The 20,161-nt window shown below is 38.3% G+C and overlaps 2 protein-coding genes across 4 annotated transcripts; one reads left to right on the top strand and one right to left on the bottom strand.

Moving 5' to 3' along the window:
- Window positions 1-7,644: 7,644 nt before the first annotated feature.
- RB195_000154 (uncharacterized protein) lies at window positions 7,645-14,712 on the top strand (the record flags this gene model as incomplete). 2 transcript variants are annotated; one of them, XM_064196330.1, is made up of 23 exons in its annotated part: window positions 7,645-7,701; window positions 7,759-7,776; window positions 8,369-8,498; window positions 8,758-8,879; window positions 9,466-9,542; window positions 9,668-9,752; window positions 9,805-9,912; window positions 10,909-11,019; window positions 11,079-11,171; window positions 11,364-11,434; window positions 11,499-11,626; window positions 12,166-12,224; window positions 12,273-12,354; window positions 12,415-12,492; window positions 12,548-12,618; window positions 12,704-12,875; window positions 13,146-13,237; window positions 13,316-13,402; window positions 13,568-13,648; window positions 13,716-13,810; window positions 13,991-14,056; window positions 14,437-14,555; window positions 14,612-14,712. In XM_064196330.1, 23 exons carry the CDS (start codon window positions 7,645-7,647, stop codon window positions 14,710-14,712), a joined length of 2,103 nt encoding a protein of 700 aa, XP_064052210.1. The 2 variants fall into 2 exon arrangements, with proteins under 2 accessions (XP_064052210.1, XP_064052211.1); XM_064196329.1 differs by adding an exon at window positions 8,552-8,584 and having other exon boundaries at window positions 7,645-7,776.
- Window positions 14,713-15,787: 1,075 nt separating this feature from the next.
- On the bottom strand, window positions 15,788-18,407 carry RB195_000153 (uncharacterized protein; the record flags this gene model as incomplete). 2 transcript variants are annotated; one of them, XM_064196328.1, is made up of 6 exons in its annotated part: window positions 15,788-15,907; window positions 16,093-16,206; window positions 16,547-16,633; window positions 16,814-16,891; window positions 17,929-18,066; window positions 18,300-18,407. In XM_064196328.1, 6 exons carry the CDS (start codon window positions 18,405-18,407, stop codon window positions 15,788-15,790), a joined length of 645 nt encoding a protein of 214 aa, XP_064052209.1. The 2 variants fall into 2 exon arrangements, with proteins under 2 accessions (XP_064052209.1, XP_013302641.1); XM_013447187.2 differs by lacking the exon at window positions 18,300-18,407 and having other exon boundaries at window positions 17,929-18,048.
- Window positions 18,408-20,161: the final 1,754 nt, after the last annotated feature.

Raw genomic sequence — 20,161 nt, 5'->3', positions numbered from 1 at the left:
GTGGGATTTTGTTGCGAAAATTAGCGCATTGAACATGTAGACATTTCCTCTAAAGTGCGCTAAAACGGGTGCATTTATCCGTGGCCACATTCTCATAGGATAGCCATATGTCCACTCCTGGCTCATTCATCTTCTAGAGTGTGTTTATCCAGTTGGACAAATGACTTGGGATACGGGCCGAGAAGTTATGACTTAAGCGCAACATCAAAAAACCGAAAAAGATGCTGGGGCTCGTACGTCCAGTAAAGACGGGCAATCTAAGTATCTGATTGTCAAGAGTATCACAAAAACGGTTCGAACACCTTTTCGTCAACGACGCAAATTCATTGAAGTGAATAATAAAGCACATCGAAAGTGTGAATGATGATTCGGGAAAAGCTTTTAATTTTTTTGATAACAAGACAGCTGATAATAACATGATAATTCTGATTGTGTAGATACTGCTGTGTCGAAGAAAAACTACGGAATGAAGGTCTAATGAAATTTTATACTCTTCAATTTTGTTCGCAAGGAAACGAAAAACGTTTAAAAAATAGGTGTCATCACATTTATCCGCTCTCCAAATTCTAACTGGTTAAATTAACTGCTTGATATGATATTCGCGTATCGAATACACTGAATGAACAGATGATATAAAGGTGCAAGACATACATTCCAATTGAATAATGGGACTAAATGGGCAAACGATAAATCACGGAACTAATGAAATGACGCTATGGTACAACAGCTAATGTAAAAGCTAAATGTATGTATGTAAATATATGCATTAAAAGATTATTTAGAGATATATACGGGGGGAATACAATGCTCTCTTGACATAAAAAAAACTGGAGAATTTAGTCGTTTCAGATGTTTGAGAGAACTAAAGTTAGAACATACATTACATCTGAACTACTTTGTAACAACTATATTTTTGAGGAAAAATGTCGATTGTGACAGAATATTTACACATCTGAAATGTAAAGCTTCACGCATCCAGAAAGCTCAATGAGCACACTATGTCTCGTAGAGACGAGGTCGAAAACACTGCTTGAAAGGTCATCGAACAGCCGCGGGAGAGAGACGCTCCGCCTACCCTACGAGGACCAGGAACTCGTCGTAACATAAGCGAAAAGACGTTTCCATGATTCGCCAAGAAAGAATGTTCATCTTCTGGGCATCGAAGGAGTAGAAGTTAGGGAGTATGCGAAAAGAATGTCTATTCTGGCTGAGATATCACTAGGCTCCACTGTCCAACTCCTTCTTTGTCAGTGACTCTTTAGCACACTGAGTTAATGATCACAATGAAAGCAGAGCTGCTTGGCAGATTTGATCCTATTGTCCAAATTTCATGGATGTACAAGTTGAATTTCTCCATTAATAAACACAAAAAAAAAATACTTTAAAAAAATCCATGGAAGAATTAGCTCAGATTAGCCCAGATCTAAGTAGATTTTGTTTTCAGAAAATGGAGATTGAAAAGATAATATTTGGAATCTTATAATGCACGAAATGTCAATCAGCCTCTCACTTTTACAATTCTCTACAGACAAGATCCCATGTTTTTCAAAGTATGTTCCAAAGTCGTTGAAAACCTTGTAAACGACATTAAGCGACGGCAGAGGATCTCCACCCATATTTGAATATGTAACATCTCGACTATATAATCATATGTAGTAACAATTGGTGATTTCAACTGTCGTATCGCAGAGAAAAACAGGCAATTTTCCGAGCGAAACTATGACCACGAAGTTCACAAAGCTCTCAATTGTCTGATCAAACAACTAACGCGCTTGAGTTCTCTCCGATTCGTGTAAAAAGATATTTAAACAACAGAGACGAGTTGTGTGCTCAACTTTCACAGACGTCATCAATCTGAGATTTGATGGTAATGTAGCAGTGACGTCAAAAAAATCTTTCAAACATTTTAAATTCTAAGAAATGATATTTTTTTCATATGCAATGAAGGAATGAATGCAAGAAGCAGGTCACCACACATGTTAATGGGTACAATAATTAATTAATAAGTTAACAAAGGACGCGGTTGCAACCCAGCAGTCGTTAAGGGGCACGGCTGTGACGGCATGATCGATGGTACGATACCGCGTTAAAGCCATCCAAACCACAGCCATCTACTATCTATCCTATGCATCTCATTGGTCTTAGATTTGTCTGGGAAGATAAAAACACTGACTTTACACATCGGCTGGACCCCGCAAGCCACTGTATACACAGCACACGCGTTCATGAACCCCAAACGATTCTGAATCGAAGTCGAACGCGAGGGCGTGATTGATTAACGTCGTGCACTTTATACTTCTAAATAAAATAATAGACGATAATAATAACAAATAGGGCAAGTACCCATTATATAATAAGGAAGTGCTATGCGCTTATTATGTGCCCTATTCACATCGCAGTTCAGTTCCCCTTAAATCGATTTGGATCGAACTTTGCCCGCGGACACTTTAGGACAGAGCGCACATCTCATTCATCATTTGCGCTTGGCAGTGTTGATCCGCTGAACGATTTTCGCATCGAACGCAGTAGAAACTTTTCAACTGAGGTTTCAGCTTGCGTTAATTACAAAGTCGACAATACCTTTAAGGGTAAACAACGATCTTTCCGATTTATTGGTGTTTGAGTATCTTCCTCCGAGACTCAACGAGACTTTCCCGACTAAGTTTTCAGCCTAGTTGCGGTTAAGATCACCACTTTCAGCGAAAATATCAATTTAGACAAGGTTCTGTTAGGCACAGAAACAGCATACACAAAAACTAATGCATCAGTTAAGATGAGATTTCCTGTAGAACCACATTCGAATTTAATTAAAACACAGTTGATCAGGTTTCAATGAAGTTAGGAAGATAATGCACAAAAATCGATAGATCGATAAGGCCGATAACTTTGCATAAAGACAACATATCACGAAATGGGGGGGGGGAGGGTGGTGGATTGTGGATTACGAGTGGTCACGCTCAAGTCTCCTTAATATTCCTGAAAAATGACTTAGTTCCAACGACTAACGTTAGAACCTTGGCATGCGCTCTGGTTCCCTCATCAGCCTACTATTGGTTTTACTTGAAGAGGTTACATAAGAGACCTCATTAATTGTCGAGAATTGAAGCAGTGTCTCACATAGTTTTTAAAAACGATTAGGAATTGTAAGGAACTGAGAATATTCAACCCCAACTTTGAAACACTATGAACCAAATTTGGTTTTTCTTAGTGGAAAAAATCTTGTACAATCCTCGTGCCATAATTTGCCGAAAGAAGTATATTTAGGAGCTTTAGTGACGTAAACATCAAGGCTTGGGAAGTTTACGAACCCTTGAGAGCCATTTCGGCAGTACCGTGTTTTGTGGAGTGTTTTTTTTTTCGTTGCGGATTTGCACAAGAGCTTGAAGAAGTGTTAGTAAAGTAGCGAAAATTGCGTTGGAAGCGATGGACTTCAGAATAGATAATTAGCAACTTTCCCAATAAAAAACAAGAATAACTGAAATATACATTAGATATGAAGTAGTTTTGTTCAAAAAATTTTAGTTTCTTCAAAAAGCAGTTGCCGTAATACAAACTGCTAAAACTAGATCAAATTCATTAAACATAGGGTAGGGAAAGAAACACTGGAAAAATCACCAGTTCTCAAGGTAATTCTGATATGTATGAGGATTGGAAAAACATAAACCAGTATCAAGTGGTTTGAAAAAAAAAATTCCAGCCGAAAACTATAGCCCAGAGACCAAAGCAGCATTGCGGTACGTTTTTTCTGGCGAGCAAGTGAATTTCGGAAAAGGGCATCAAAAGTTTACCAGTATGTTGAAGGATGATGGAAAATAAAGAAAAGAAGAGGAGCATAATCTAGTTCAAAGTGAGTTTTGTTCACCTTAATTTCAAATTAAAAAAAGAAAAGTACAGAATACTGCATTATTTATGGGATGAATTATAAACACATTAGCAGCGAAAAGATTGACGCAAAAATAGCAAGTTGTGGAAGAAAATGTCTATATCAAAAAATGTCTGTTGGCCAGAAAAGTAGGCTGTCAGTTGCGAACAATCGTTAACCACCACATCTTAGGAAAATTTTAAGACAAAAACTAAAGTTTATTGTTACAAGAACAAAACAAAAAAACTTCTATTTCTCAAGAAGTAGTATTTTAAAAGATTGTCTCCTTGCGATGTACAAGAAAACCAGTGTTCCACTATTTAATGGATTGCACTCGCGGTTTGGAACGGAAAGCGAATGCTACGAAGGAGAGCTATCGAAACGAAACCAAATGTGGTGGAATCAACGCACAGGTAGGATAACAAAACAAACAGGGCAAATAACCCCACAAAAATCAAGCTGGTTAAACAAAACGTCATTCGCAAAATATGTTATCAATAACAGTGGGCGTAAATGTAGATACACTGGAAGAATTCACCAATTTTACACACCGTTCTGTTGAGAACTAAAAGAAAGTTTGCCTAAACGAGCCGAGCATAGAAAAGGAGGGAACATTAAGAAATAATGAAACATAATTAACACCTATATTCAATATCTATTTCGGAATGCTTCTCACATTTCCGGTAATGTTCCGATTTCAGAACAAATATTGTCGAATACCGTTAAAGAAACTAACTCCTTACCGTTGTGTATTTGGAGTATGCAACAGGATTCAAATCGATACAATAACAAATAAATCCAAATTTAAATCTTAATCGGAAGAGAAAATAAAGAAAAAGACAGACGGAATTTGATATGTTTGAAGACAACAACAGGGAATGTTTACTGTGTAGCTATTTCAGACTCTAATGCACTTAAAACGTGCTGTGGAGGAAGTGAAGACTACACATTAAAAACTAAGAACAACTGATAAACTCTTACAGTTTCCAAATCTAAAAGCAAACTTTTCTTTTTCTATAATATAACATAATCAAAACGAGATACATGAGATGTTGAATCCAAACAATGCTGAAAGAAAGGCATTATCGTGCAGTCATAACGTATATAATATGTAAATATATAGAATAATGTATGTATGTAGTTATCGTCGGTACAAAACGTCTTGAAGCACGGTGCGGTTGCGGAAGCGGCTGCGCTCAGAGCGGTGCGGTGGAGCGTAGCGATTAAGATCGATAGAAGACACTTGCTACCTAGCACCACTCATCGCTGTAGTCTGCGGTGGTCCCACCTCGATCCCAACCGCTCATAGCGCTTTGACCCGACTATGTGTAATGTGTATATATAGGAGTCCACATCTAGCAATATTTCTTCGCATGTTACCGCAGTATTTTATCCCTGATAATCAAAAACATGGTATTTGCATGCAACATTCGTCTGGTGTACAAAACAAAAAGTAGGAATGTCACAGAATCACAGCTGTGGCAGGACCAGTGTGGAGAAGCAGTTCCGGCTCTACAAGTTTGGTAATCATCAATTACGGGAACCGGTAACGAAAAAGGATTATCGACAACCTCCGACTGCTGGAGCCGGAAGTGCGGAGCTGCACGTCCGGATGAGACTGCATAACACAGCCTAAAATGGTTGGCGCTGAGCAATCTCTTCATGATGTGCTCAACGCTTTCGGCTTCAACTCAGTAACTCAGAATCGAAGAGGTTATTGAATGTTGAGGTACGGGCCTGGACTAAAAGGTAGTTGAAGGCCACTCAATGGAGCCTTATTTCTCGAAGTAAATAATTAAATCGATCAGGCCCCTGAGACCTAAGCATTAGTCTAAGAGGATCTATGACATATAGGCTAAAGTTATTTAGAGAAAAAAAGTAAGTTAAAGCATCGAGAAATAAGGACGGCACTGAGTGCCCCAGGCTCAACTATATTTTCCCCCGATCCTGTAGAATTATTAGGAGGGATAACCCGATTTACCAAGACAGTGTTTTTATCCTTTCAAACAAATCTGGGACCGATTTTCCGAATCCAGAGAGATCGAAAGCTTTGTTCTGATTCGCATAAGTTGTTCGGGGCGATTGCAAACCATCCTAGATGGACTGCGAAACTTCTTTAGACTGCACTATATCCGTTGAAGGAAAATCCATTGAAAATCAGGAACATTGCGTCATATAAGTAAGCATACCTTGTAGGAGTTACGAGAGTTATTACAACTTACAAACTAATTTTAATTATCAATTACAACTTGTACAGCATAAAAAAACAAGTGGAATAAGCCAAGCAATCCATCCCTCACACATTTGAGAGGGTCCCATCCGCAAAATACATCCCAGCAGGGTTCTAAAAGGAGTTAAATCGAGAGCTCTTCCTAATTTGAGTTGCCTCCCCTGCTGTATTAGTGACTAAAAGCAATTCATACGGTTGGAAGAAAAAAAAGAAGAAAAAAAAACGACGGATCCTCATGAAAGCGGAGGAGAATGTCGAGTGCGCAGAGACAACAAATGCGTTGAGAACGTGAACATTGAGAGAATTTTTCGAACCACCCTCTCTGGCGCGAAGCCATGAGTTCGATTGCAGCAGGTTGAACGAAACCGTTTTCTCCAACTCCTCAAATGGCATCAGTGACGTATTTATGTTCGTGAATCGTCGATATATTTCCTAGGAGCGGTCTCCTTCGGCCATTTTCTCCTTTTCTCATCCGCACTCATCCGCAAGCAGTGTTCTGCACATTTTCAGTTGTATTTTTAGCAAATAGTGTAATATTTAGTAGGTAATGGTTCAGATATCAATTACATATTTGTATTTGTGAATCGTCTCGAATAGTCGAATATAATTTCTTGAAGGAGTCTCCTTCGGCGATCTTCTTCTTTTCTACCCGTGATGGAACAATATTTTCACATTTTCGGTGGTATTATTAGCAAACAGTGTTATATGCAATAGATAATGGTCTAGAAATCCCTATTGCAATTTCTATCCACTGCTTAAGGTTTCTGTGTATTTCTTCGTATGTTTTAAAACATCCAATTTCTGGTTGTTGTTTTTTCTCTTCAAATCAACTCCATCCTATTCGCTTGTTTTGCGTTGCTACGTGATTTTCGTTTCTCAGAGTTGTTTCGAGTTCTATTCTTATTTGTTTCGCTTTGGTAGCGGTTTTTTGTGCTTTTTTTTCATTTGCCGGACCATTTCCCTTATTAGTTGACGAAGTCATTTATGCTGTTGTAATCCATTGCCTAGTTAGCTAATATCAAATGTACGTTGTTCTTACGTTGAATGACGATCACGTGAATCCTGCAGGACTTCCCTGATGTATGCGTTATTTGTTTCATTAAACGAACGAAAGTTCCTTTCGTGTGTTTTGTGTTCGGAATTATTTCACAATTAAAATCCCAACTTCACCAGCGACGTCAAATGTCATACATTTGCAAACTAAAAATGTGCTAAAAAACGGTGTCAAAGTATTCTGAAATTTGAGCGATAACGCTTCCGTAAACTGAGTGACGAATGCGACAGAGTGTATGAACGATAATTTTTACAGCTGTTGGATAAATGAGCAGCCTTTTCGCATTATATTCGTTTCTTGGTATGATATTCGGTTCAAACTAGATTGGATTCTAACTTACTTTGTGCTGCGGACCTAGATGTTCGCTTGCTTTTGCATCCGGTTCTCTTTTACCTTGTAGATTAAGATAATCCATTTGCTTTCTTTACTTCCGCAAAGGCGAAGAGAATCCATGAGAACTGCTAGAAAGTGCAACTCCAAAATTTTAGAGTAACGTGCATGGCTGTGCATCAGTCTGCAACATATCGGTTCGAGGATGAAGAGCTCAATACTATGGTTTCATCAGGGATCTCTTGCGATCGTCTTCGGCAGGCACTAAAAAAGTGCATAAAGGAGTCACATTGTGTGCAGGTATTTCTTTGTTCTTTTTTTTTCCTAGTTTGTCACCAACTTTTTTCTGCCATGACTAACATATTTGCGCAATGAGCAACACATTTCTTCTTTGCTGGTTGGGTGCGCACGTTAGAGAAGGTTTTAGTACATTAAACTGCGTATTCAGATTTCGCCCAGGAAAATCCTTAACATCGTACTCATTGTTCTGAGCTATTTTTCAGTGATGAGTCAGTAAACAATCCAGAAAATGTCTAATATTGCATTATGTAGGATCTTCTATATGCATCGGGAAGAATGTTGTAGGACGAAATCAGAATTTCCTGAACCATTTTCCGAACACTGCGTTGTTTCTTCTACATGGGCTTTGTTATTTATTTACTTATGGTAGTAACGTCAATCAGTCACAGACGTTCTAACTACAAAAAACCACTTTTACTCTAAAATGTTCTCCTTTGTTGATTAAAATGCATATTTTATTAGCATGGAATTTTGGTTTTCTGAACTTTACAAACTATCGAACTGTTTGTGATAACACCTTCCTCTAATGGTGTTACCTGCCGTCTTCTCTTGCCTTTTTCATTTTTTGAATGTACATACTCATTTGTTTTAGGTTCAAGCAAGACCGGCAAAGGAGTGTATTGATGCGCATGATGGAAGTGTTCCAGATAAATGCTTCGCTTTACTACAGAATTTCACCGACTGCAAAAGATCGCTCGTAGATATGAGAAGTCGTTTTCGCGGTAGAAAAGGAGATATATGAATACCCTTCTAATTACTACATAGTTATATTAAGGAGTCGCTTCTGTTGATTCGTTTATGGAAATGGGTATGATTTTGCTATTGTTCCAGTGCTTGTTTCACTGAAATAAACTTTCAAACTGATGTGAAATGTTGTAAAGCCTAAACAATGTCGAAGTTGCTCGCGTATTTTCCTGTTTGGCTATGTGTTTTACGATATATAGGTCCCTTTCTTCTCTTCTCTGCATACTTATTGTTAAGGTTCTCAGCTGCACTGGATGTTAGAACTTGGAGAAACTTCGGTGACATTTGAACCGGAGACTCTTCAAAATGGTCAATCAGGCAACATTACGCAGAATTTCTTTGACGATGTCAATTTGAAGGTGGGTGTACGATAGAGTTCAGTTATGTGTTAATGTTACCGTCTATGAAGAGAGTTATAGCAGCTTGGACCAGTATTATTGGCTTTGGCTTTAATAATTCCCGTTATCGCTATTTGCTATTTTAACTGTTCCTTTTTCAATTTTTTTTGACATCCTCCAACTATGAGTTCATTGTTTGATGTAGGTAGAAGATGTGTTCGGTGATTTGAATAGACTTATATACATGAAATTGAAGTGTTTGCTAATATTTTCTGTGTGTATGCGAAGTTCTAGAAGAGTTTTTGGACTCTATATACCATTTCTGGCATTTTCCTTCAAAGAAGAGAAACCTAAAAGAATTGACTGTTCAGCCTTTTGATTGAAAGCGCATCGAATGCACCACAAGACAATCAGGCTTCCATGAGATTTCAATACAACAAAAGTGTTGTATTTGATAGTAGAACTTCGCTTCTTTGGGAAATTTATGCCCTCTTTGCTGTTATAAAACTTGTTGGGGTAGCACACCAACTTTATTTTGCCACAAATGCAGTAAAGTAAACGATACTTTGATGCAGGATGGAGTTAACAACTACACTTTGCTTTGCAGATTTGTACCGTTCGGAACAATGGCTCGCTAGGAATAACGGCAAAGTCATTAGCTGTAAACGATGTGATATCTGCTCGGTCAGTTCCACTTTTTTAGATTTACTGTTTTTCTATGTTATTCTCGTTTCTCAACTTCACTTTTAATGTTAAAAGTAGTTTACGTTTTTATGATAAATCAATGTTAACGGGAAATTATATTTCAGAACCAAAGATAGAGGCCCACCTGGCCTAATGAAACTCTCACCCAATGGAAAGCTGGCCATCCTTCAGCGACAAATGAATTCTGTGGTCGGTTGCATAAAATTACATAATCATTGTCTTTATACTTGATTTATTTAAGGACATAATTTTACTAGAAAAGAATGACGGCAATACAGCTGTTGAATTCAATCTACCGACAAAATCTCGAGACATGATTCTTAGCGTTGACTGGATCAGCAACAATCAGGTAAATGCAAGGAAAGGAGATTCTACGCTAGTTTCAAATTTTAGTATTGCATCGTTTGATCTGAGAGGAATTTTGTTCAGACCCTGTTTAGATCCCCATCACCCTTTAGAGGCACAATTTTGCCATAGGCGATTCTTTCACGCTTTGGTGAAGTTTCTAAAGGCAGCGTATAAACGAAATTCACGAAACCTGATGAAGAATATAGAGTTCAGGATGTAGATTACGAATGTGAGTGGACGCGTGCTCAATTCCCCTGATCGTCCTTAAAAAAACTGTGGGAACGGCGCTTGTTCCTACTAAGTACGTTAAAACATACCACCGTGGTGCACCCTGCGGTCTTCTAAGCAGTCTGTTCATTGGTTTCACTCGAATAGGTTAGTGAGGAGATGTCATTGATCTTCAACCGCTCGTTCGTGAAGGTCAACAAGGGTGGGATGTTTTCACGTACTTTGTTGGAACAAATGCCGTTTCTCACTCGGTTCTTCAAGAAGATTAGGGCAAATTGAGCGGAGCACGACATATTTGTAATCCACATCTCTAACTCCATGTTTTTCATCAGGTTTCCACAGTACGCCAATTTCCTGGTACGCTGTCCTCAAACAGGGCAAGTGCTAGTCAATTTTTATACTATTTTCTCAACTTGTTACGCTCTTCAGTACTTCTCTTTGGAACAGAATAGATTTTATAAGACATTTGAGATGATAGCCTATCCGTATTCATCCCCTGAGGAGGGCGAATAAGGAGGAGTTAACAGCAGTAAAGACTAGTAAGGGTGAGAATCTAAGACCACGATTCAAGCTGCTCAATTGCAGTTCATCTCGAGCTGGTCCCTTGGAATTGGTATCCAAATGCTCACCTCTCCTGGTGGCTTTTAATGCCCTATTTCGTTGCTTATGCATGATTATAGTTACCGGTACTTTAGAAATTTGTTTTGCCCAACCGAAGTGATATAATATCTCGACTTTCAGATTTCACTATTGTAGCTCTTGTTTTTAGATTCTTTTCGTCACCAAGCAGTCCCTTGAAATATTTGCAATAAACGAAGAAAAAAGGACGACTAAAGTGTTACGGACGTCAAATGTGTCAGCTTCATGGTCGATTTACTATGTATGTCCAACAAGCAATTACCCACTATGCTTTAATTAAGTAAAATTATTAGTTTTCAGGCGAAGTCAAATTTAGTTATTATTGCTACAGGAAGCAATTGCACAACTCTTCAACCTTTTCTTATCCAGCATGGTCTTTTCACTAGACTTAAGGTAGGACTTTGAAATTTAGAGTTTTTTTAGGCCCAAACGAAATCTTTTGCGGTTTTCTTGTAGATGCTAGTTGAGCTGCAATACCGAGTGGGACTGATTTTGGTTACGTTTCAAATAACGTGTATAACACCTACCACTCATCATCTTATTCACTGATATTCGAATCTCAACGCCAATCTTTCATTTGTTTAGAGCTTCGACGTGGAGTCTGGAACACCTTCAAATGAAAACCTTCTTGAAAAAGATGTGACTGTGACATCATTGCGAGTGTTTTGTTTTCATTTTTTTTGTACACATCTTCCTGTTTTATATTTTTACTGTTTTTAGATATGGGAAAGTATGTGTGATGGTACTGCGATATAGTGTAAGAGGAGCTACGACTACGGATTTGTTGATCTACGAACTTTCTTCTGATCTAAACACAGCTGCAAAAATGAAGTACTCATTAACCTTAGGTGAATCGAAGAAGATTGATTTAACTAGTTTTGTTTTATTCGTTTTACATACTAAAGGAAAGCTCGTTTCTTTCAACTTTTGATGAAATCTTAGAAATGTCGGAAATTTCTTATTGAGAGAAAAAAAAAACTAAAGCTCGAGATTGCACAAATGCAATGAAAACTTTTGAGAGTAGTACCACTGAAGACTTCGAGGGTGGATGATCTTCGTTGAGCCCTTTCACAAACCCGTGGTCCACAACCATGAAGATAGTTGTTGTTGCAGACCGTAGGAAGGCTATCTCTCGTTTTTTCCTTTTTCCCATGCAATATACAAGAATCGGCAGTGTTTTCCCGGTGTTGCAAATCCGTGCTTGAACAGAGCGGCTATACTAAATTGTTCAAAATGTCAAAAGGGTAGTTAAGTGGGATCTCATTGCACTTGTTTAAAAATATACATCATTTTAATAACGGAAGGATTCGTTTATAACAGTCCCAGAAAATATAAGTTTGAGGGTGTCACATAAAGATATCTTTTTTCTATATTTTTTCTCTTTTAGGGTGCTCTGGAGGATTTGGCATTCATGTTATCGACAATTTGATCGTTGTTCACCATCAGGTAAGATTTGGTACCATACTTTCCATTATTTAAGGCTACTAGTTCCAGGGAATAGCAAAATCGATGATTTTCGATGTAGCTCTTTCTCCGAATCGGCCTACACATTCTCCGTTGATCACAGTTTCAATTAGTAAGTTTCCTTTGTGATCTATTTCATTCTTCTCCATGAATAAGCAACTACTTTATTAAGGGCCATCTCCTGTTTGTCAGCCGCCACCTGCCCTGTACGTTCCTCTTTGGTCAATGTTTCAACCGGACATTGTTGTAGGTTAGCCAAAATTCCACTTCTTTGTTTTTGCTGTTGTATAACATTACATTCATAGATCCTGTAGCTGGAATGATGTACCAGTTGACAGTTTGTTGCAATCGTGCACATGAAGAAATTCACGAGAAGGTATTTTCCGTTGAATATTTATTTCTTTAACGTAATGAGAAGTGTTGTGATTGGCTTTATGCGACGCAATCGCTTTTGTGTTTAGGGAATGCTGATCGAATTTCTGATACATCGCACTGGTCAAAAACAACTTGTGTTAGAAACACTGCTTGCATCTCTCAAGGCGAAGGAACTGCGTTTGCGTCAGATTCGAAAACTGTTTGATCTAATTGTAGAGAAATTTTCCATCTCCTCGTCAACTGTTAGTAACGGACCTGGTGAGTAGTAGGCGATTTCTTTCAGCTTATTTCAAGATATGCTTGTTTCGGCAGTTATCAAATCCTACAAACGCTTGAAAAACTTCTACAAGTTTAATTTGTCGATCTTACACGGTCATACGCAAAGTCTAAAATCCAGTGCATTCTTGCAGTCAGGACAAATTTTCAAATCATATTTCCGTATGATTTCCTCAATTTCTGGAAGATTTATTGAACTAATTTTGAGTAAGTAACGGCCAGTGGTTTATGTTTGTAGTGGATTCCATTCAGAATCGTCCAAGCCTCAATTACGACCTATACCGGTGCAGCACCTAAGAATTGAACAAAGAGAAATGCAGAGCAGCATCTTTATTCCCATAATGGTAAGCATATAGAAAAATGTTTGGGGAACGTTTCCTGACACCACGTACTTCACGTTTTCATGCCTTTCCCATATGTAGGAGGACCAATTTGCTGATTCGAAATTTGTTGCCAATGTGATGTTACAGTATCTGCGAAGTCTTCATCGATGGTCAGTACCAGTTGAGGTAAGCAGATTATTGCACTTTCATGATAATCAATATGACCTCCGATGATTGCATACGACACGCTGTGATCTGTTCTCACAACCTGCGTCAACTATGTGTAGTACTTATCATAACCGATATTTTAGCGTTTTTTTTTTTGTTTAACACATACTCTTCACTATCCAGGCCTACTTTTTGGAATTGGTTGTGGAAGCACTAGCTCAATCCGGTGAAATGGCTAAGCTACATCAGCTCGTGACTTATCGAGTAAAGTTTTCTCCTCTTAGAGGCAGATGAATTTACATTAGTTTCATAATGTAGGTGCAAATCTTAGGTAATATCCGACTCGAAACCACTAGCATTTCTCCTTCTCTCGTACGAAGCGAGGTGTCCTTCATTGTTCCAGTCCGGTGTGGACATATTAGCACGGTAAGCTTCTCTCTTGTGAAGTGGGTTTTCGTAACTAGTAATATTTTCTGTATTCTCAATTCTGAACTTTAACATGCACATATTCCAAATGAGAGACTGTAATGCTCTTTTTTTTAAATTATAGCCAGTGGTTTGCTGGATCTGCTGTTTGTTCAGAGCTGTTATACTCTATCCTTTCAGACAGAAGGCCTGTGATGAAATAGTGGAGGTACTTTTAGAAAGAGGTCACGTAATCGATGCTATGAGGTGAGGTTTCTTCACATGAGAGAAAGAATTAAATGTTATATTGTATTAACCACCCTATGAATACATACCGCTGGACAAAGTCGGAATACTTTTTCTCTACGAACTAGCTTTGTCCACATTAACATCATTGTCATCGGTAGGTGTTTTCTGGTAAAACAAAACTACCGATGACAATGATGTTAATGTAAACTCCTGTAAAGTTTAATCAAAATGTTAAAATAAGTGTAAAATCATTGGGTTGTAGAGAAGTGTTCCAAGAACGAATTATGCACTGAGGAAAGCGGAAGCACTAATATTTATCTATTTATTCTCGATCGAGAATCTAATCCATTTTCTTCAAATGGAGACAGAATCAAATGTATGTAACATGCACTTTTCAGGTATATAGACACGCAACAAATGGAAATGAATAGTTTGAAGCTTCTGGATGCAGCAAAACAGCAAGACCGTGTTGTTCAATATGCCGTCTTAACACATATACTAAATCGCAAGTCCAAAGGTCAGTTAGGTGCCGGACAATCAATGTTGACCCAAACTTCTCACGACTATTTCCAGATGATATGTCGAAATTGGAATCTGAGCTCAACTCCCTGTTTACTGAAGAAGAAATAGAAGAAGCTGAAAGCGAAGTCGCAAAGGGTACTCAGTTCGCTTGAAACGGTTTCACAACACTTCTCCATACCTAATATTCACTAATCGCAAATCTCTTAATCCTACTACTTAAATGTACACATCTCGATTGGTTGTCTTTCCAATGTGCCTGTATTGCATTCTCCTCGTATAGAATATACTATAGATATGCCTCAGTATACGGTGCCAATTTGTCGATCTTCTTTCCTACTGCGCACATATTGTGATAGTTGTTGAGGACGGTGACTATATCAAACAGAACTGAGGAAGAACCATTTCACTCAGTCCTATGTCCAACTCAATGCCTTTCTAAAGTTATTTATAATGGTAAAATAACATCTCTTATTTTGGAAAACTTCTTTAAGGGCAGCGCATCATGGAATTTTTGATATTGAGTCCGCACGAGAAGGTAATGGAAGAGCTATGACTAAGAGGTGCAAACGTAATTACGCCCAGTTCTTCCCAAAAATTAAGGAGAACACTATCCGAATTCGTAGAGTCGGGGAATAGGGTGTAATCTCTCCCATGAGGGTGCACATCTACCACTACCTACCGTGGCCAGATCCCACAAAGTTAAATTTGTAAAATTTCGTGAGGCGCTGTCTCTAACGGATACGCAGATATCCGTCCACTCGTACTGTTGTGTGAGCAACCGCTAACGATTGATTTCGTAATTTTGAATATTGAAATGGATGGAAATTATTCGTAAAATCCTGTGCATTCCCTTCAAATCTGTAAACTTACTTTATCTAAGTTTTTAATAAGCAGGAAATCATAGAACTGTGTGGTACGAATAATGTTGGTGAAGTACATTATTGTCTAGGATCTAATTGATTTTTGCAGCATACGTATGTCTATTATATGCATAATCTCGTAAATTTATATAAACCTACATCAAAGTAATACAGCATCAATGTAGTATAGTAATAGCATAGTAAATATAAATGTTCAAAAGTTTTCTCCGATATAGTTGTTATTTGCTGGGAAATACAATTTAATCGTTTAAACTGAAAAAAGGAAAATAACCGTATGACAAACCTTAGTAACAAAACAGAAAATGAGATCATGACGATAAGGTTCAACGGCGTACAATGGTAGTATTTAGTCTGCAAACTTCCATTCTTGTCTACAAAGAGGACATTGTGGCTTTGGAGTGTTCTGAGCGTCAGTCCATTTCACAATACAATGCATATGAAAAGGATGTTTACACTGACCAAGTACCTAAAATCCTTTTTTAAAAATAGAAGTAGATTTCTCCCCTTTCTGAATAGGAAAGTAACAACTGTACCACCTAATAATAATACATATTTCTATGAAAGAGAATTAAGCGATCCAGCAGACCTCTTCAGAAATCAGTAACACAGAAGCACCATGTAAAGAAGTAAACATAATGGAAATGGACTTACCAAAGGACATTCATCTCCTGGGCATTTGCAATCAACACAACAAGCTTCAAAAGGCATACGGCAAATGCCGCACGTGTCGTCTCCGCCTTCAATCCACTTCCACTCTGCAGTCACCTAAAACGGAGTTAGGACTGTTAACCTTTCCCTTCTTGCGGAGCAAAAGAATAGTACAATTTGTTCAGATTCAAAAAATATACAGCGGCGAAATCGAAGTCAGAGGCAGTCACCGACTATCGATCATATTTTGGGCGCGAGAACAGTGGATGCAATCTCCTCAACATTGATTGGTGCACTTCAAAAGATTCCCGCAAGTTTGCGAAAACAGGAAACCAGAAAATCAGGCAGTCAACTAACATTTGCACATCTGATGCCACAAAAACAGTAAAAAGTCTAGAAGAAGTCACTGGTTTCTAACATACTCATCAACAAACGGAAAAGAACGCGAAGCACTCACAAAAAGTTTGTTCACTTTGATCTTCAGACGAGTATTCGTAGGCAGTTCAACTGGAGCTGCCCGAACTGTTGGTGTCGCGTTGAAATTCTGAAATGTTCCGAAAAGTTGTAATTGTAAATACTTCAAGTAACAAACTAACACTACCCAGCTGTAGAGAAAGGAAACAAGATGGAAAACAAAAAAAAAAAGAAAAAAACATTTCAAAACAAACATAGAAACCAAATCCTAAAAAAACCCAAATTTGAGAGTGAAAAAGTGGGTACACACTTTCTTTCTAAGCGAAACCATTGGAGCACCATCCTCGTCTTCTCCGTATGAGGATCCATTTGAAGAACCACTGTACGTCTGAATCAGACTAACATTGAAAGCTATTTATTTTCCATATTTCTTCTCTGTTCCTAATGCAAAGGAAATGGAAGAAAAAAAAAACGGAAAGAAAAAAATTCAGAAAACGAATGAAAGAATACTGTGTGTTTTCACTCAAATTACTCATTAAATAAGTGATACTAATGAAACCTTCACAATCCTAACACATGGATGTTAGGCGTTGTGAAGGGCGAATGCATTATTATGACTAGCTAATTCACTTCCTTCTTCTATGGATAATAGTCACACCGCCAGCTTTTGAGGGCTGGCTAGTTTTGATGATTGTAAGTGTGTGTAACGAAGCTAGCACGCAAAAACTGTACAAATTGCAGTCGGATAAAAACGACATGAAGTTCGGTGTAGTTACGTTAGCGGCCGCGCACGAAGCGGCACGGTGAAGCTAGGTGTTGTGAACTATGGAACAGTCGTTTTGACTCAACTTTAGTAAGGGAGACGAGATTCAGGGCATCATGCATGACTTCATAACTATTCGCACCCAACCGTATTGGTTTCTGCTTGTAATTATGGTTCACTGCGACCTATACCTAAGCTATAGTTTCCAACAACAGGCTTTGCACAAACGGTCGCAATGCGCATACGAGTGGGTCAGGAAAAAAGGGAAGATTTGTGTTGACCGGAGGAAATGCGTACATCGCAGCGAACGCATCCTTGTCTAGAAACCGACTTATTTGTTTCCTCAATTAAGCCTTCGCAGGATACCTTGACTTCACATTCTACTGTCACAAATATCAGTGATAAGGAAAAAGCACAGAAGGACAGACGCAGCAGAGGAAAGTTTTGGAAAATTTGTGACTTTAACATCGTCCGCGTTACATAACGTTCATTCAAGAAACTTATAAGAAATGGGCTATCAGGAGCACAATCGAAACATCAAATATTGGCCTGCTTGGACAATGGGAAGAAACATTTGTCTTCCGAATAAACCAATCAATCGAATATTCGAAAATAAGAAGTAATTATTTAGGTAACACGTCCAGATAATGAGGAAGATTCACCCTATCGTCTTCGTCATCATCAAGAGGATCATCCGCAACTCGACTTGCGACCTCAGAAACAGAATTGACCTGTTGACCATTTTCATCAGCAACGACGTCTACATCCATTTCTTCGTCCATTTTGTTTTCTGCTAAGTACTAAAGGGTATTATGAGTAGTGCCGTAGAGATAAAACCACAATTTCGACGTTATTGTGTCTAGCACATGGTGAGCACACTGATAACATCCACTACAGGAGAATATTCACGCTTTGAACGACAAATTCAACAAATTGAAGGGACATCACATAGCAGATAGAAGCAACCATCCTGCAGGGACAGAAGAACATTCCTACAGTAAAGAATGATTATTTACTACTACAAGGAATTTACCAAGTGAATTTGAAACGAGAGTAGACCTCCCCTGGGAAGAATGCATCCCGTTTCTCGCTCTAATCGGAAAACTTCGTCCGGATCGCATCTTTCCGCACGTCCCTGCATTGCAGTTTTAGTCATAGAGCACAACAACCAGTAAATTTCAGAAATTGATCGCTTTTGGCATGCCTCCCTTCTCGCGCTTTAAACTGTAGAGAAACAACAAAGGCGATCACTTCAGCTTTTTTTTCATTTTCAATGTACGTCAGGATACTTCTTTTCTAGTTTCCTCTGAACTCTTGCAATGTTGAGCCAAAATTACGGTGTTTGATGGAGCGATCGCTGCTTGAACACTGTCTGCAGTGTGTTCCCTTCCATTCGATATCAAGCCATTTCAACTTCACCAGCTCGATTGTGTAAATGCACCAAATGTCAGAAATTTCCGGTTCTACTCCGTGCACTACCAGTTTGTGTCGATTACCTCTTTCAAACCACTTCAAGCTGAACTTTTTCGCTTTTCTTCGCGCATTATAGAGGTGACAGTAAAGTCGGTGTAAAACGAGTTGAAACGCAATGTTTTACGTTATCATTCTCTACAAGAGCAAGACAAGTTACTCGGAAGTTTTTCAAATTGTTTTTGAGTTTTTTTTTCCTTTGTATGGTAGTGCATGAGTAGATATAGTAGATAGAGTTAGATAATTTCATTAAACTCCTTCCTCCGTAACTCGGGCTTGTGGGGTTCCTATTTTTGTGGAATGATTTCAAATTCGTTACAAAAGAAGAGAATTCTTTTGATTTTATTGAAATCAAAGTATCCGAAGGAGATCAAATATGCTTTGCACCTCTCCAGATTAATAACGAACAGAACTGTTAATAAGAAGCTTTTGTTAATATGGTTTCGAATATTTCTTACCATAAGTGCAACTAGGAAACTGTACTCTATTTGAATATGTATTTCGAATATAATATCAAATTTTGAATTTTCCCAGTGAAATGAAACATTCATCAAACGTATGGTTTGAGCTGAAAGCTTTCCGCAGGTGAATATTTTGGCACGCGATTTCCACCTTTCTATAAATGAAGCCATCAAAGTATTCGTACACAGACAAAATGTTCATTTGAAGAATTTGTTCCGAGTAAAAACGAAGTGTATGTCGTTACTGCCTTACAAATCCTATATATTTCTGCACAATTCCTCTTCACTGCAAACTGCCACTATGAAATGGTTAAACATTTGTGTATTGTAGAGTTCCACTATAAACAGGTTTGTAGAACATCTCGGATTAACACAGGTTCAATTAATCTGTTTTTACATTACGTCATAGAGCTGCACCGATTTAAATACACTCAAATTTTCGGTTTAGTTTACTTCACTTAAAAGCAGCTTAAAAAGCAGCTTACCACGAAATGAACGGGTTTGGGACCTCTTCACGAAAAGATAGTGTTAGGAACGTAGATCACGACTGCGAGAACGATCAGACTAATTTCTCTCTAATTTTCCTGAGAACTGCATGGGAAACAGTTTGTGGATCCACCATATAAAGGGCAGCATATAAAGTGCCAGCTTTGTATACGATCAATGTGGTTCCTTCAGCAGCCTGTTCAAATAAAACTACTGAATAGGCTGCTGAAGGAATCAGCGTGTACAGAGAAATGGCGCGTAATAAGGTGCCTTGTAGGGAAATTCGATCGACATCGTTTTCCACGCCCTTTTTCAGGACATTCTTAGGGGGGGGGATTGGACGTGATCGTGCTCGTGCATGTGATTTAAACCCCTAATTATTATCTTCATCTTCATAGAGACGTCTCATCCTTGGATATAGGTACACATAATTCGGCAAAAACTTGAAGATCAATCATATCATAAAACCTTTCTTTGC

This window comes from Necator americanus, chromosome IV (assembly GCF_031761385.1).
Source record: "Necator americanus strain Aroian chromosome IV, whole genome shotgun sequence".
Lineage (NCBI taxonomy): Eukaryota > Metazoa > Nematoda > Chromadorea > Rhabditida > Ancylostomatidae > Necator > Necator americanus.
The sequence above is the reverse complement of the archived record's forward strand: the minus strand, read 5'-3'. Positions and strand labels throughout refer to the sequence as shown.